We start from the raw sequence: 16,761 nt of genomic DNA, 5'->3' as shown, positions 1-16,761 counted from the left end.
TTTTTAATTCACACAATCTAAAAAAATGTAGTGTATTAAATAATGAAATTCTTGCAGTGTGCATTTTCTCCCCAGCTAACCTGTTACTGCTCAGCTAGTTGAAGATCATGTTTGCTTCTTATTTTTCCCGAGAAATGAAATAGGAATAAATACCATGTTAAGCTTTAAGTCCAGTTTGTAGCTTGTTAAGAGTTAATTTTTCTCTCTTGCTTTTAGTTGAAGCATCTTGTCATAATGGAGATGAGACAATGGAAACAATCGAGGCTGCTGAAGCACTTCTCAATATGGATTCCCCTGGTCCTATGCTGGATGACAAAAGAATAAGTAAGTTTTTTATGAAAGCAAATCTAATCTGTATTTGCCTTGCTTAGTTGTGAAAGAAAGAGAGATTCAGTGCACCATGGTTACATGGAATTGCTAAGATTATTTTGTTTCCAAGTAGCCTTGTGTGCGTAGTTTGGCTAACAGAAATCCAGTGTTGCAGACAATGATTTCATTGCTTAGCCAGAGTTGAACAGGTAAGAGAAGATGCAAAAAAGACAAAAACCAAGCACAAACAGCCTTTAAAAGTCCTTGTGGCTCTGTGAATATATCCTTATTGTCCCTTTCTCTTAAGCAACTATGTTTGACACAACTGAAGATGATGATATCGTGTCTCCTATTACACACGTGTCAGTCACGTTTGATGGGATCCCTGACGTGGTGGCAGTTCACCAAGCCCCAGACCCTTACGCTGAATCACCAGAGACTCCAGAACTTGAACAACCAAAGAAGAAAAAAGGTAAGATGCTACTGGAGAATAGCAGTATGAGTTAGGAGAGCAGTGGGTGGTATGCTTGCCTCCTCTGGGGGTGTCTGGAACCATTCTGGGTGTCAAAATGACTGAGCTAGAAATTTCTCAGCTAGCAATACAGAGGAAACGTTTTCTTACTGGGTAGTGTGAGCACAGATGCTAGTGCTTAGATACTAATGATGCTGGAGAGGTAGCAAAGATGGCCTGTCCCACAGGAGACATGAATCTCTGCTTGTTCCTATTTGTAGTTTCTTCTTCAGAGCAGAATTGCAGTATAAGCTGTAGAACTTTTATTACTATGAAAGCTACTTTGATTAGCTCTTATTTAGCTTCAAGTAAGAATATGGGATGTGAATGAGAGGTTTTTTAGCTTTTGTTAAATATGAATGATTTAATTTTAGGTGGTTTTAAAGTAGCTGCATGCTGTAGAAAGCATTAATCCCATTTATGGTAGATAACATTTACACAGCATCTACTGCGTGATGCTCCATTGGAGTTAGTACTGTGCCGGGGGTAATGAAGTGGTGTTAGTCAGACCTTCTGCTTCTGTTTTCCTACCCTGCTTCAGCATGGATCCCACCAGAGTTCCTGAAGCTGATGTCTGCGGGTAGACAAGGCATGCAGGGCCAGCAGATGTGAGGTGCTGTTACAACAGATTTTTAATAAAAGAAGAAATCAAGAGAGCTGTTTTGGGAGCTAATCCTGGGACTGAATCAGAGCACGAGGACCTTGACAGGTTCCCCTGTGAAATGAAAGCCTTCCAGAACAGGGCTGCTGCTACCCAGCCATACTCCTACTGAATGAGAGTACATTTTTACTGCTGCTTTTGCTGCTACTTCTAAACACTGGGAGTCTCTACTCTGTAAGAGCAAGCGCATTGGCCTGTGGAAATCTTGGGGAAGCCCCTGAGCCCTGTGTGTGTCACAAGGTCTGGCAGGATGGGTGTGGGTTGGTAAATCTCCTGTTCCCCTCAGAAAGCTGAACTGAAACTGCTGTGGAGGAGAGCTTTACCAGCAGCTGCCCCAAGAGTGCTGCTGGGGAAGCTACTGTGCTTTGTGCAGTACTGTGAGATAGCCACTGTAACAGGGTTTTAAATTGTTCTTTTGGGTTTTACTTTTCTTCTTCTTTTTAATCACAGAATCGGCTAGGTTGGAAAAGACCTTTAAGATCATCAAGTTCAACCTTAACCCCAGGACTGCCAAGTCCACCACTAAACAAGGAGCTGCTGTCTGCCACATATTTAACCTCTTTGGCTTGATGCTTTCATACCCTATTTCGTGTTGTGCTTCTGCTTTCTCCCACTCCTTCCTCCTCCCTAGCTGTAGGTTAGAAAACCGGTTGCTTCACAGCAAATGTGTGTTTCTTTTCGACAGTTACATCGGATAGAAAATATACTAGAAGAGATACATCAGCTTAGTGTTTCAGTAACAACTAGTCACCAAAGTTGAGACTTCATGAGGTAGATGGTACGATCTGAGTGATGTTGAAGCGTTACTTCAAACTGTCCAGGGATTTGTAAGACACTGGTGTGCCAACAGTTGCTGCTAAACGTTATTGTTTTTTGTAGTCCTTTTTAGGATGACGTGCAGTGTGTGTGGGTGAAGTTCTTTCGGTTGGCTGTTTATTTTCTTCTTATTTTATTTTCATAACTGCAGTTTCTTTCTCTTCCTTCCATCAGTTTTGTGGCACAGCAAAGGACCACGATCATTTTGCCCTATCCATACCGCTCATGATTTTATAGACTTCTAGCATAATATAACCCATCAGCTAAACTTACAGGGCTGCACTGTGCAGAGTGTTGCCAGCTAAGTGAGCCAGAATGGTGTTGCCAAGTAGAGCTCCTCCAAGAAAATGTTCTCTAGCAGTGACAGGGTGATTTCACTTCCTTTCCTTGTGGCCTTACAGCTGCAGCAGGAGAGCTGTATCCACCCATCTGTGCCACTGCAAACCCATGTTCAGCGTGATGTTTGCACTCATGAATGTCTGAGCACTGCGCTGCTGAACTACAGGGCAGAAAGACAGGATAAACAGAGCGATATCAGAGGAAGAAACTTGGAAATTTGCTATGCTAATACCTTTAGTCTCATTTTTGCTATGGAAAGCACCTGGCAGTAGGTGGTCACAAAAGTTATGTAGACATTATATTTAGATATACACTGTTCATCAGGGGGTTAAATTTTCTTTTTTTGCTTTCTTTTTTTTTTTTTTTAACAAACCCCACTGAAAACAGTGCACAAAAATGTATTGAACTTTTTCTGGCGTGGTATAAAATACTTAATCAGGGTGAGCATCTCACTGTCTACGTATCACATTAAGTTGTAGCATGAATTTCTAACCTGACATGTTTTTGCACCCATGGAAATAGGAAAGTGGAAATACCAATTATAAATTCATTTGGCTATGTAAAAATTTCAGTAGTCCCACATTAAGGCTTGGCCGTTGCGCTTACTTCATCCTTCCTCTTTGTAAAAGTCTCTCCTAAAAAGGAATTTAGTGATGTACTTTGAAAGGTAACAAAGTCTCGCTCTGCGGAACCAAAGGAGGAAGTGTGCTAATGCTTAATGTGCTTTCAGAAAGTATCCTCTTTTAAACAAAAGAAACTGTATCTTGTGTGTCTCTATTGGCTGTGGTTTTGATGGTGTCAGCAGCTGGAGATTATAGCTCACAGTGTAGTTTGAAGCCGTCATTTTAAGTACGTCTAGCCTAGATACAGAGCAGTAACATTGATACCTTTCTGTAAATGAGTTTCACGTTCTTCGCTGATTTCTGATTTTCTATGGGTTTCTGGTAGAGAATTGTCCAAATGGGATGTCCTAAAGTAGTGTAGACTGAAATGAGAAAGCCTGGAATTGCTGGAGTAGTATTCATGTTAGTAGCCTAGGTTATCCCTAATCAGAAATGCATAAAGTATATGTGATCAGTACTTAGTCATGAGCTAGTTGAGCCCTTATCCACTTCTTTTCTTTTAAGATCTGATCTTACTTGGACACAAGGTAATTAATGACATCAAAATAACACTCTCCACTCCTTAATGGCATACATTTACACCCATGCAAGAGGGGAAGCAAGATGAGCATCCAAGAATCTTCCAATGACACCTCTCTGAGGGGAGAAAAGTGCTTAACCAATGTTACCCTGAGGGACTATTTGTTCATTAGAAGCTGATCTATACAAGAGTGACTTAATCTAGACATTGTAGGGAAACCAGACATTTCCACAATCAGTACTGGTGAGTGGAACAAAGCTGCTAAAAATGTACTAGTTTCTTATCCTTTCATATGGTGATATGTGAAAGAACAGTGTGGTAGGATTTGCTCCCTCCCATCTTCATTGAAATCAAGGAAGACATTACTGTCCAAGACAGTCGTTGGACTTCGTGTCCCGTCTTCAGTCATGAATTCTGTCAGATTAGCAAACAGCGCAGGCTGGCACTGAGCATTTTTTTCAGAGGTAGTAAAAAAGCCTCTCTGCAGCAGAATTATTTCCTTACTAAAATAGCCTCTAAAACCAAAACCAAAGTGGAACATCATAGTGCACAGGATTGCACAGGCCTATTGGTCTTGCCTCAGAACATCAACTCTTTGGAAACACAATAAGTAGAGAAAAAGAAAAATATTTTTGCTTTATATCTTTAATTCTGACAATATGCTATTTAGATTAGAAATATGTTTCTCTGAGTCCTGTGTCTGCTTGATCTATTCTGCCTCTCAAAAGAGCAAAGGTAGTACATGAATAATTTAGGTTTTATCAGTGTACAAACCCCTGCAAAACCTGATAAATTTTTATATCATAAGAAAGCTCTGAAAGTTCCTGATTAATTACATTACCTGTAAAAGCTGCCATTGCAGGAAATGAGAACTAATGAAGGAATAGGTTCAAGGTTTCATATTGAAAAATGCTTCAGCATGACTTACATTTTTTCTCCAGTTATGTTTAGGTAGTTGATTCCTCAACATTTTTAAATGCATACTCTTTATTCTCATCATCAGTTGTAACTAACTTCTTTCTATCAGTCTTCCTCACCAGAGACAGGCACCGTGCTTATGACTTTAAAAACCGGCATTTTTCAGAGCCAGTTCTGCTGGTCTTAACAAACAAACAACTGACTTTACCTGTAGCCACTGTTGAGAAAGGTGTCTTCTACACATTTCTCAAAAGAAGTGAAAAATGTTTTCTTCACGTGACAGTGTAGGTTGCTGCTATGAGTGGACACCTGCAAGCTATGAAACAAGCAATCTTGTTTTATCCCAAAATTCCATTTTGTTAATGAGTGAACAAGAGTGTACTCTGTATTTTATCTAGTTTTTCCTGTTTAAAGTCTTGCTCACGGTTAACAGCTTATTCTTCCTAACTCATCGTTTTTAAGTATTCTTAGGAGTACTTAAAAAGCCACAGAAATTTCCGTGGACTTCGGAGAAGAGAGCATAATCTTTACCAGAAGTACACGGAGCATACAGGGCCCAATCCTGCTGTAGAAACTCATGTTCAGCATAGAATGGAGCTCTTAACTTACTAGAAATGTAATCCTCTTCGAACTGGGAAAACAGATCTCTTTCCTTTTTAGGTCTTTGCTCTTTTTTTATTTCCCTTTTTTGTTTTTAAGCTGCAGTTGACTTACTAGTGGTTTATTTCAGGGAAGAAGTCGAGACCACCTCGTCCTGAGTCCCCTACTACAACTCCAAACATATGTGTGAAAAAGAGAAACAGAGATGGAAAGGGTAAGTTTAAGAGCAGTCCCTGAAGTTTTTAAGAGAACATTGTTTCTGAGGAACCACACTCTTGGGGTGTAAAACCAGGTCTCATGCACAGGGTGGTTAACATCTCATCTCAAGGCAAGTAAATAATGAGTGCACAAGGTTTCCTAATGCAATACCCAGTTCGTAGGCAGAATAACGTATTTGTCAATTTATTTGCCAGGGTTCTTGGAAACTCTTCAACCCCTGCAGAGGCTGCTGCGTTCTGAGTGAAGTCTTGGGGCATGCTTTGCATTGTATTAGTGTTTGTTGGGCTGTGGTTATTTTGACAGATGATCTTTGGAAATGTTTCCCATCTGTGTGTGTCTAGTTCTGCATGAGGAGCTAATCAAGCCTGCCAGTTGGCAGCAAGAAGTACCAAGGCCTGAATTTTGAGGAAAGTTACAACGTAGCTTGAAGACTTTGGCAGAAAACTTGGGGTTTTGATACTTCTTTCATTCCTCCTGTGTTTGAAAGGAAGAAAGAAAATAAATACCACATAACTGATACAATAAATCATTTCCTCCAGACTGAACTGTTCAGTGCTGCCTGCCAGTTTTGTCTACAACTTGGTTGCTTTGCTGTGGGGTCCAGCACCGACACCTGTGCCTGGGCTGGCATCTGAATGGCAGCCTGATGCCCTGGCACCCACTGAGTTATGCTGTGCTCAGAGAGGCAGGAGCTGGAAATGTGCCTCCCCTGTGTTGCCACAAGTGCCTGCATGCACACCTGAGAGCTGATGTGCTTGCATGCGTGAAGTACATGCCAGGGTAGAAGCCCAGCCAAACTTGGAAGGTGGTGGCATAAGACATCAGACTCCTGAATCAGAAAAATCACTACACTGATAAATGAGTTGGGGCTTTTTTTTTTTTTTTTTCCTATTGCAGAGGGGTTTTCTGCAATAACAGAAAAAACCCAAAACCCTGTTGGCAAGCAGTAAATATCTAACAGGTTAATGCAATTCTGAGTACACATTGCTGTTTTGTTTTGTTGTTTTTAATTAAAACCAGATTTTTAAGTAAAAATGAAATAAAAGTATCAGAGGAACCTCCCAGTAGTGCTCAAATGAAATAGTAGATAATATTAAAGCAGCTAGCCACAAAATTAAAAGACAGAAAAGTGTAATGTTTTTGTTGATGATAGCAAGGATACACCATTTTTCACATTTGTCCATTGTTACAAAATTGCTAATTCAGAAGGAATTAAAAAGAAGCATGTTGCCTGAAACCGTTGCCTGTTACAGAAAAGTTACAGCAAAAGCATTTGGTTTGCATTTTGAGGAACACAGAATTAAAGTAAAAGGGATATTAATATAACTGGCCATGGCAGGGAAGCAGCTAGAAAACCATAAGAGTTGCCTGTCTTTCAGTATCCACAATGTTCCCCTAAAGGGAACATGTATGCCAAAGTACCAAGCCCTCTGTAGAATTATTTGATGTGAGGCATGGAGAAGACTGAGTTTTCTACGTATTTCTTTTGCCACTGTGACTCGAGGGGGTTAAAAATCCTGCCTGAGTAAGGCAGACCTGGTTTTTCGAAGACAGTCCTCTTCACGGTGGTTTTTCAGCTTGCCTTGATGTAGCTGAGCATTTTCAGTCTAGACTGCAACAAAGCACCCTGGATTAGATGGTAAGTGGCTGGGAATGCTCTCACTCCTGGCTGACATTGTGTCTTGCCTAAACAGTCTTAACCTTTGCCTTCGGGGTATCCAAAGGCAAACAGGCTGACCGTTTTATGCAAGCAGGGAGATGTATGCTGCAAAGGCAGTGTGTTTTCTCTAGGGGTGCTTGCTTTTCAAGTTCCCACCTGCTGAAGGAGTTGCTAACTCTTTGTACTGCCATGCTGATGACTTTGCTGAAGATTTGCAGAGTACAGATTATTGTGCAGGAGCATGGGTGGTTTTAATGTGTAAGACCCCTCTGGTTGAAGAGTTCAGACTGGTGGTTATTACAGTTGAAAAAACTACCGTGTTAAATCGAAGAGATTCTGTCCCCTCTGATGCACCGGCATCCTTCTTGTGAACCTTCAGAAATCTCCACACGCTGTCCTTGCTGTGTTTTTGCACAGCTACTTGTAGGAGATGATACTCTCATACAAGAAGTTTCTTCTTCCTTTCTCAGACTAACAGCATTTCACTAAGAAGCTTATGTGCAGCTTCAAGCATCCAAAAGAACATCAAACAGCAAAAGCCTTTAAAAACACAGGAAAATGGGTCTAATTAGTTGTATGAGTTTAGATTCCTCAAATGTGCTTTTGGGGAAAAAAAAAAGAATATGCAAATTTTGTACTAGTTTTAAGCATTCATAATCTGTGATTTTAATACTGTTTCTTTATATGCGGTAAACACCAAGCAGATGTGATGCATTTCCATATATAAATGTTTGTGCCTGCTTGTTTGTAAAGTGAAATTTGAATGTTTGCTACCAGCAAGTGCAAGTGCTCACTGGTTTAAAAAAGAAAATAATCTGGTTTTGAAGGTTATTCTTGAAGGTTTGCCAACCTCAACATATGCCACGGATCATGGAATCATAGAGTGACAGTTTGGAAGGGACCTCAGGGGTCATCTGGTCCAACCTTTCTAGGCAAAGCATGACCTAGACTAGATGTGCCAGCACCTTGTCCAGCCAGACCTTAGCAGTGCCCAGTGTTGGGAAATCCACCACTTGCCTGGGGAGATGATTCCAATGGCTGAGTGTTCTCTTATGTCCAATTAGAATCTCCCAAGCCAATTGGAATCCCCATATGATTGCCCCATATAAATCTAATAGTTAAAAGTAAGGATTTCCTTTAGCCTTTTAAAGGTTATAACACCTCAATAAACAAAGTATTTAAGCAAGGGCTTAATTTCCAGCATTTTCAGAGAATGGGCCTGAACACATCCCATTTAAGGTAAAGCAGTAGTGGCTGCTTCTGGATTAAGCAGGAGGGAACTGTACACGTAGGTGACTAATACTGTCTGACATTGGTGATTGGAATAGGACTCACTGTAGGTTGATTAGTACCTGACTCTATAGGTTAGACCATTGCTAGAGTGTTAGAGCACCCAGATTATAATAAAAAGAATCCCTTCCCATGCCCTTTCATCACTATTTCCTAGTCCTGATGGTATCTTGATGATGTATGACAGTCTATTTGGAAATATGTCAGCTTCTTTTTTTTTTTTTTTAAGATTATTTACATAACAATGTAATGTGTAATGTGATACATAATAAAATAGAGTCAACTAATGTTTCTTTTTTCTTTCTTTCTTTTTTTTTTTTTTAATTCCCTGTCCTGAAATACTTTCATTTTAGGAAATACAATTTATCTCTGGGAGTTTTTACTAGCACTGCTCCAGGACAAAGCTACATGTCCTAAATATATCAAATGGACTCAAAGAGAGAAGGGCATTTTCAAACTGGTTGATTCCAAGGCTGTGTCCAGGTTGTGGGGAAAACATAAAAACAAACCTGACATGAATTATGAAACAATGGGTAGAGCTCTCAGGTATGTGCATTTTCAATAATGACTGCTTTTGTTGCCTTAGTGTTTGCATGCATTAAATGCCTCATCTAATTTGTAAGGATGGAAAAGAGTTAGTATTCTATCCCTTCACCTCAGTGTGTACAATTTCAAATTGTCATGTTAATTTGTAAATAAACATGAAGTAGAGCTCTCCTGTCCTATTCCCTTTGCTTTGTTGTAGCTAAAGTGCCTGCCTGTGCTGACTGGTGAATAAGCTTGAATTCAGGTAGCTGAAAGAACTGTATGAGTCAAGAGGAGAATTGCAAGTTTCATGCACCTTTTAAAGAGTAGGAGTTGATAGCGGAGGTGCCAAGTCACGTAATTCTTCTCTTTCTCCTCAGAGTTATCTGAGGTTGAAATTACAAGGTGACGAGAAATACCAGTAAAAAAAATTGTTTGAGGAAAAAAATACACAATTAAATTGGCCATTTCTTTATAATGAAGAAACCAGGCACTTAAAATATTGTTTAGTTGTTACTGCTGGTCTTATTTTCTGGGGTGTTTGTTGCCTATTATGTTGCTGTTTGGGGTTTGGCAAAAAACAGTGCATAACTTTGATGCGCGTATGCTTTAAACAGATACTATTACCAAAGAGGAATACTGGCTAAAGTTGAAGGTCAGCGCCTAGTATATCAATTTAAAGAAATGCCAAAAGATCTCATCTATATAGATGATGAAGATGCTAGTCCTAGCACTGAATCATCAGATTCAACTCTGCTCCCAACTGCTGTGGCCAGTAGAAACCAGTCGAGCAGATCTAGAGCATCTGCAAATGCGGGAACAAAGGGAGGATCAACCACCATGGTAAAAACAGGGAATTCAAAGCCTGTGAAGCTGAAGGAGCAAGTAGAAGTTGCACAGCAGCAGACATCCAGCTCCACTTCAGATGTTTCGAGGACAGCGCAATCTCCACAGCCAGTGCAACACACTCAGCTTTTTCGGACAGTTCAAGTAATGCAGCCATTGCAGCCCATCACAGAAGAACAGGCACCTGCAACCAGTAATGTTCCAGATGAACCGTTAAATCCCTCGGTTCAGAATGTAAGGTAAGAAAATGTACAGAAATAAATGTATGAATGATAATAAATTTACTGGATGATGGCTAGATAGACCGGATTCTTGGCTATGCTTCCAAAAAATGCTCATTCCCCCGTTTGGCTGAAGTGAAGCGGTGTCTTTGTGGCTGATCCTAGGAACTAAGAGTTACTACATCACACTGCGACATGTACACTTGTAAGTGCTCTGCCTTTAGTAGAGGGAAGTGCATCTTTCTTGTGGTATTACACCTGATACAAATCCTTTTAGAGAGGAAAACTACACAACTTCTCTTTCAGATTGGTATTGTCAGTTCTGTCCCGCAGCAGAGGCAGTGTTTTCTGTTGTCTTCACATTTGCATTATACACAGTGGGTCTGTCTAAGGCCTTCAAAAAAATTTCCCTTCTTGCTTCTTAATTTTTCTTCTTAAGAATTTTTTTGTCGTCTCTTTCATCTTTTGTATTGTCCCCAGCTACAACAAGGGAAAGCTCCATGTTATCTGCTCCAGCATTTTGTTGCTGTTACAAGAGCATGTTCTTTTGAATTTAGAAAACAATTAATAGAATAATCTCATGAGAGCTGTATATCTGCAGAGTATTTTGGGAGACAGTCATGCTTCCATGCTTAATTTCTAAGTCAACTGGCTAACGCTACACGGCCTTTAAGCATCATAGAATCAGAGAATGGTTTGTGTTGGAAAGATCGTTCCAACTTCCTGGCCATGGGCAGGGGTCCCTCACACTAGACCATGTTGCTCAAGACTCCTTTGCGCCTACCGGTTAGTAGCAGCATCCTAATTGAAAAGGCTTTAAAAACAATTACTTAAGCCTGGTTTTACCCTTGCCTGAGGCATCCCCTGATGGAGCTTGTTCATCTCCGCTGACTACAAAAGACTTAAACCAAACAAATGTTCTTGTAATCAAGGCCCCTCACAGGAATGTCAAGAGTTATATAAGGTGGTTCTGGACCTTAAAGCTGTTGCAAAAAAGCTTCAGGATATAATTCAGGAACTGCACATTCTCAGTGAAACGTTGCTTTTTTGAGATTTGCTGTGGTAACATCAGTGTTACAGTGGTTACCCATTTGTGCCTCAAAATGGAAATAATGCTGTTTCCTGACCCCTTCCTCTAGTCTTCCCTTTGAAAATTACACCCAGAGGCACCAATAGATTTGGAGTGGTACTGACTATCTGGGGTTAACCATGCAATTCTGTCAAAGAGGAGTAAATAGTGATGCTAATGAGAGCAAATAATTCCTTCGTTTCTAAAGAGTAAGTTTTGCTCTCATCTCTGCTAGAGGGATGCTGTAAAAGCCAGTCAGTTATTAAAACTCCAGTTACATAAAAGGAAAATCCAGACTAGCAATAACAGCTAGGTTTTTCAGAAGAACTGAAAGAAGAACTGAAACTGTTTAGATCAGCCTTCAGTGACTGATATGATAGAATCAATAAGAAATGCTTTAGGGGATAACCAGATAGTTGAGGAGGCTGAAGTCTTACATATAGGAAATGACAACCCGAGACTGCAGCTTCAATCAAGAAAGTTACACTGTCTTTTCTTTCCCTGGGTTAAGAACCACCAAACCTTAAAATTATGCTAGCATTTCCTAGCTTGAATCCCACTATTTTTTCTTTCCTTAAAAATTATGAAATTATTTCATTCACTCTGCAGCATGAAAAACCCACACTGAAAAGAGAAATCCATTGGTTAGTAAAGGCTGCAAGGGAATAAATATATTGGCAAAATTATTTTTCATAGTTACTGATAGGCACTGTAATACAAAGTGGAAAGTTACCATTTTTAAGTAGACAATATCTGTTTTCATTTGTCTTTTAATCCTAAAATATATGTTTTGCAGTCAAATGGTGTTTTGCTTATTGTTCAAACCAACTAGAATTAGTTCAGGATGCACATGGAGGGGAGGATTATATTTGTTCAGAAGTTTATGTGAAAGATAATTACGAAGAATTTGACCCCGCCCCCCCCCAAAAAAAAAAAAAAAAGTTTTGGAATTAATTTAGAAAATGAATAAAAATCTGCATGAAAGTTATGTCTTGTAAGTTTTTAAAGCTGAGGAATGGAACTGCTCTGTACAGTGCAGTCCTACAGTTTCAGGCTTGGTGAGGGATTTAATTACTTGTAAAAATTGATTAGGGCAATGTAGTGAAAGGAAACAAGTACAGATGTAATTGAAGCTATACAGTGCCATTTAACTCAGTAGAATAATGCTATTAAACATTAATAGAGGGAAAGTTCAGCAATTTGCCGAGTTAAATAGCTGTAAGCTAGACCTGCACTGGATTACATAGCAAATCAGAATCAATAATATAGATAGTATAAAAAAGGGTAACAACAAACAGAAGTATCTGTAAGACATAATAAGGCAGGCAGTCAGTCCAGCCTAACATTTGGAAAGCTGCTCAGTGACGTGATGACATCCAGTTATTGCATTTTGGTATTTCACAATCAAACCTTGGGCAATCAGCTAAGGGGGGAAAAAAAAAAAGTAGAGATGATATGTGTGAAGTTCAAATGAAGTAAAAGTCTGAAGAGTTCGGTGTTGTGTCTCTTCTAATCTTGTTTGCAACTTAATAGTCCATGAAGACTTCAAATGCACTTTCCTTGGCCAAGATAACATAGTGAAGGGGAGAACAAAAGATCCATTGGATGTTTTCAGTACAGTTTGTAATCACGGAATGGTGTAGAGTGGTGCTAATTAAGAAAGAATGTACTGAGGTGGCTAAGCAGTTAGAGTGAAAATAAAGACCACAAGCCAGATAATTTTGGTCAGGATGAGCCAAGCTGCAAACTAAGGTGCCACTGAGTCCTGTGCAGTGGTCAGTGCCCATTCCAGGCTCCAAAAATACAATTTATGTTAGATAAATTTGAGATTTTCTGCTGTTTCAAAATATAAGCTTCCAATAGCCTTGTGGGGTAGAAGGTACACTGAACGGTTTTGTGAGCATATGTTTTAAGTCTTGTTTTATAATAAGACTAAAACAAAGGAACAGGATTTGGGGCTTGTTTATTCAAACAGCTATAAATCTCTAGCAGCTGAATGTGTTTGTGTCACTTTCTGATTTGCAGCAATAGGGCTTCCATAAGGCTGAAATGACTTGAAAATGTACAGCAGGTATGATTGCCATTACAGAGTAAGAGCTGACAAACCTGATTTAGGGTTGTGGTTGGAGTAGTTTTATAAGAAAGCATGAGGACAAATAGCAGCATTCGTTGCTAGATGTGTTCACAGGTTGGGGCATGTAGTGACCAGGGTTTGAGAATGATGCTCAGGAGGTTTTCTGATGCATACTGGTTAGTGGTTGCACTCTGCCTTGAAGCATGAACATCTGGGACCTATACAATTTGTTTTATGCAGTGTAGTTTCTAAAGTTTTATTCATACACATGTTCTTCCCTATTCTTCATGGAAATAAATGGTCTTCCCTCTGCAGCAATTTGCTTCTGTTGTGTCGTGAGAAGAAAACAATATAAAGAAAATATTGAGGATTTCTGAGGTCAGAACAATTTGCTTCTTAACCATATCCTTCAGAGAAGTCTGAACATGCAGCTTCTCTGCTGAGGGACTTGGTAAAAGAATCATGTTTGAGGAGTGTTCTGGAGGGCTCGTGTCACCATCCCTCCCCTTCCATAGGCAGCATTGCCTGATAAGATCTACTCCCAGATCATTGCTGGGAGATCATGGCAGCCTCTTCCCTTTGCATTTCTCAAAGAAAGGGGCTTGCCAGTGAAAATCAGGAGTTGGCTTTTCAAAGGAGACAAGCAGTGGCTTCATTTATAGCTGCAAAAAGCTTGTGCAGAGTTTTGTGTACTTTAAGGGGAGGGTGGTGTCTTACTTAGAAGTGGAAAGTTCTGGGCTTGGTGGGCTTTCTGTACAAGTTTTGGTCTGCTGTATAGAGAGGAGACAAGGAGAAGCATTCCTCACCAGGGATAGATGCCTCTGCTTCAGCCCCAGCACTTAAACAGAAAGGCTGTGATGTGGTGCTAACCCAGGCTTGGGAAACAGGAGCATGGTCAGCTGATACAAACTGGGTTTTGCTGACTCAGGAAGACATCTAGTATCACCAGTGGGAATACTGGGAATTGCAGACTCACTGCTGTTCCACAGATCTAACTGCTCAGTGGATACAAGCACAGCCACTGCAGTCTCCAGTTGTTTAACTGGGAGCTTAATTTGGCACCACATGTTTCCAATAATAAGACAAAACCAAAAGTGCCTCTCTGGATGAGCATTTTATTTCTAACTTTTCCCAATGAGCCAGCTTTTTTAAGGAAGAAAAAGAAGTCTCTTTGAATTTAGCTCTTGTGAAATGGTTCTGTTTAAACCAGAATAACTGACAAGATTAACCAGAATATCTGGTTTAGTGGAGTAATTATTCTTTTAGCTTGGAATTCAGAGGCACCAAAGTAGTCCTGGGATTCAGTTCCATGTTCAGTGGGTCATTCTGAGGGTAAAGGGCATCCTTTCTGTTGCTCCAGAAAGTGTTCACTCCTGTAAGGCTAGGGACTTCTCTAGGACATCATTCAGGGCTCTAAGGTGCCTGCATTTGGGCAATTAAATTTCTCCCTTAAATGACTAGGGCTGCAGATAAAGAGATGCATTTTCATTTACCTTCAATCAAGGGTAACAGTGATTTAAGATGGAGTGTCTTTTGGGTGGAGTGACTAGTCTTCATGTTATTAACAGTTCAAAGAAGACCATATTGTGAGTAATTAAAAATTATAAGTCTCTTTGTTATTGAGTGCACGGGACATAGCTGAATCTTCTAGCTGGCAGCTCTGTATACCAAGAACCTTGCAATTAGCTGAATGCTCACAGATACTGTGTGATGCTTTAGCAGACTTCAGGTTTTGAACACATTTCTATCAAAATTCAGTTTATTGTTTCTTTTCTGTATTTTCACATTGTCATTGTGATAGCTTGGAGAGAGCATGTTAGAAGACCAGTATCCTGGCTCTGTTCTGTAGCTGGGGGAAAAGCTAATACAGACCACAGAGGACGAGTGGGATATGCTTTGTGTGTTCACTTCTGAACTGGAGAGCTGCTACATGATGAATCAGCCACAGCTTTCATCTTGACCTTTTTGCAACCTTTGAGGTAGAAAACGTTGCAGTAATTCATCCTGAAGGTGACACAAGCATGGACCACAGTGGCAAGATGCTCATTCAAGAGGAGAAGGAAGTAGCTGAAGGTGAAGCATGTTTTTTTCTAGGCATGAGCAATCTGTGTAGGAACAGTCATGAAGCCAGCAATATGCCAACACGGTGGATTGGTCCCAATAAGCAGAGGGAATTACCTTTGAAAGTCATGCCTACCCCAAGCAAATGCATATGCCTTCTGCTGTTGTTCCATAATCTGTTTCTGTATCCAGGCTGTGATGTACTGCTGGTCTGACTGCAGCTATGCTGATGCTGAAATACTAGACAGATTTGTCTAGCATTAGTTTATCAACTCTGAAAATGTGATTACAGCTGCTATTTCAAATGAAGTGTCTTTATCATGTGCCATATACAGACGTTAGCTTGTGTAAATTGTGCAGTGAATGTCACCATTATGTTCTGTAATCATACTTTACACCCTATGTTGGTTTTGCTCGAACTTGCATAATCACGCAGACACAGGGAGGCACTCTGGCACTGTCTTACTGAGAGTTTGCTGTGACCATCTGCTTTCAGTCCTTTTTCCCTGAATGAGAATCAAATCTGCATGATGTCAGCTAATGTTGTAGCCCATCACTCCTCTGCCATTCCTGTAGGTTATGCTGAATAAAAACTGTCACAGGCCTCAGTCTCACTAAAGAGCTCACAAGAGCTCTCTGGGACTTAATAGTGAATATGAGTGAAGGAATGCAATGCCAGCTGAGGACTTCTAGATAATCAGAGGCAACTCCTGGCTAATACTTAGAAAGCTTGATGTTGATCAGCCAGCATCAGTGCACATGCTTTGCTTCTGTTTGCAGTTAGACAGTTGTCTTCTGTCAGTGCTAAGACTTTATGCTCCAAAGGCAGGTCTGCAGTAGAAACTCTCCAGCACACCAACTAGCTGATACTTGTGGATCTGGCTCACTGCTGCTGTAGCTTTCCCCAAAGGAAGGGAAGTAGGTGATTGTTGCAAAGAGCTGATCTCTGTCATCTCTTAAGTGCAGGCTTGACTGTTTCAAGTTTCAGGGTGGTGAAGAAAATCCCCTTCCTGAGGGAAGTGTTGGCCAGAAATAGGCTGACATGATCTCAGTGAGCTTCTACAATAAAGACTCATTTAGCTTACAACAGGGTGTGTTTCTCAGAACATATTTACAATAGGGATAGCAAACATTTTGATTTGATTTTCCTGCAGCTGAGACTTTCTCTTAAGCCCATTTCTGATGTAATATCTGTGGTAGGTAGGAAGAAGGCTGCTTACAGCAGAAGGGACTTCAAAGTCATCTAGACAGATAAATTTTGTTTCAGGTGAGCATGCAGTTTTGAAAAACTCTGGGAAGAAGAGTGTAAGACTGCATGGGTCAGTAAAAAGGACACCATGCTTGAGAGCTGAGTCCTCTGTCTCTGTCCTCATGATGTGAAGAGATTATCTTGTCCAGGCAAAGCTAGACAAGAACAGGCAAGTTCTGCCCTCCCTTCGGAGGAGGCTGTGTTCAGTCAGGACATGAAGGCATCAGGTGCCTTTCTTCCTCTCATGGAC

The 16,761-nt window shown here is 40.4% G+C and overlaps 1 protein-coding gene across 5 annotated transcripts in view; it reads left to right on the top strand.

Moving 5' to 3' along the window:
* ELF1 (E74 like ETS transcription factor 1) overlaps positions 1 to 16,761 on the top strand; it is an 87,513-nt gene that overhangs the window by 65,205 nt on the left and 5,547 nt on the right. For all 5 annotated transcript variants that reach the window (XM_080612376.1, XM_080612375.1, XM_080612379.1 and 2 more), the window contains exons 4-8: positions 217 to 324; positions 617 to 781; positions 5,428 to 5,511; positions 8,820 to 9,012; positions 9,609 to 10,076. In XM_080612376.1, the coding sequence (XP_080468502.1) occupies positions 217 to 324; positions 617 to 781; positions 5,428 to 5,511; positions 8,820 to 9,012; positions 9,609 to 10,076 (1,018 nt within the window). The remainder of the gene's footprint in view (positions 1 to 216; positions 325 to 616; positions 782 to 5,427; positions 5,512 to 8,819; positions 9,013 to 9,608; positions 10,077 to 16,761) is intronic.

The sequence above is a fragment of the Psittacula echo genome, assembly GCF_963264785.1.
Source record: "Psittacula echo genome assembly, chromosome: 3".
Lineage (NCBI taxonomy): Eukaryota > Metazoa > Chordata > Aves > Psittaciformes > Psittacidae > Psittacula > Psittacula echo.
Note: the sequence above shows the minus strand (reverse complement) of the source record. Positions and strands in the feature narration are given on the sequence as shown.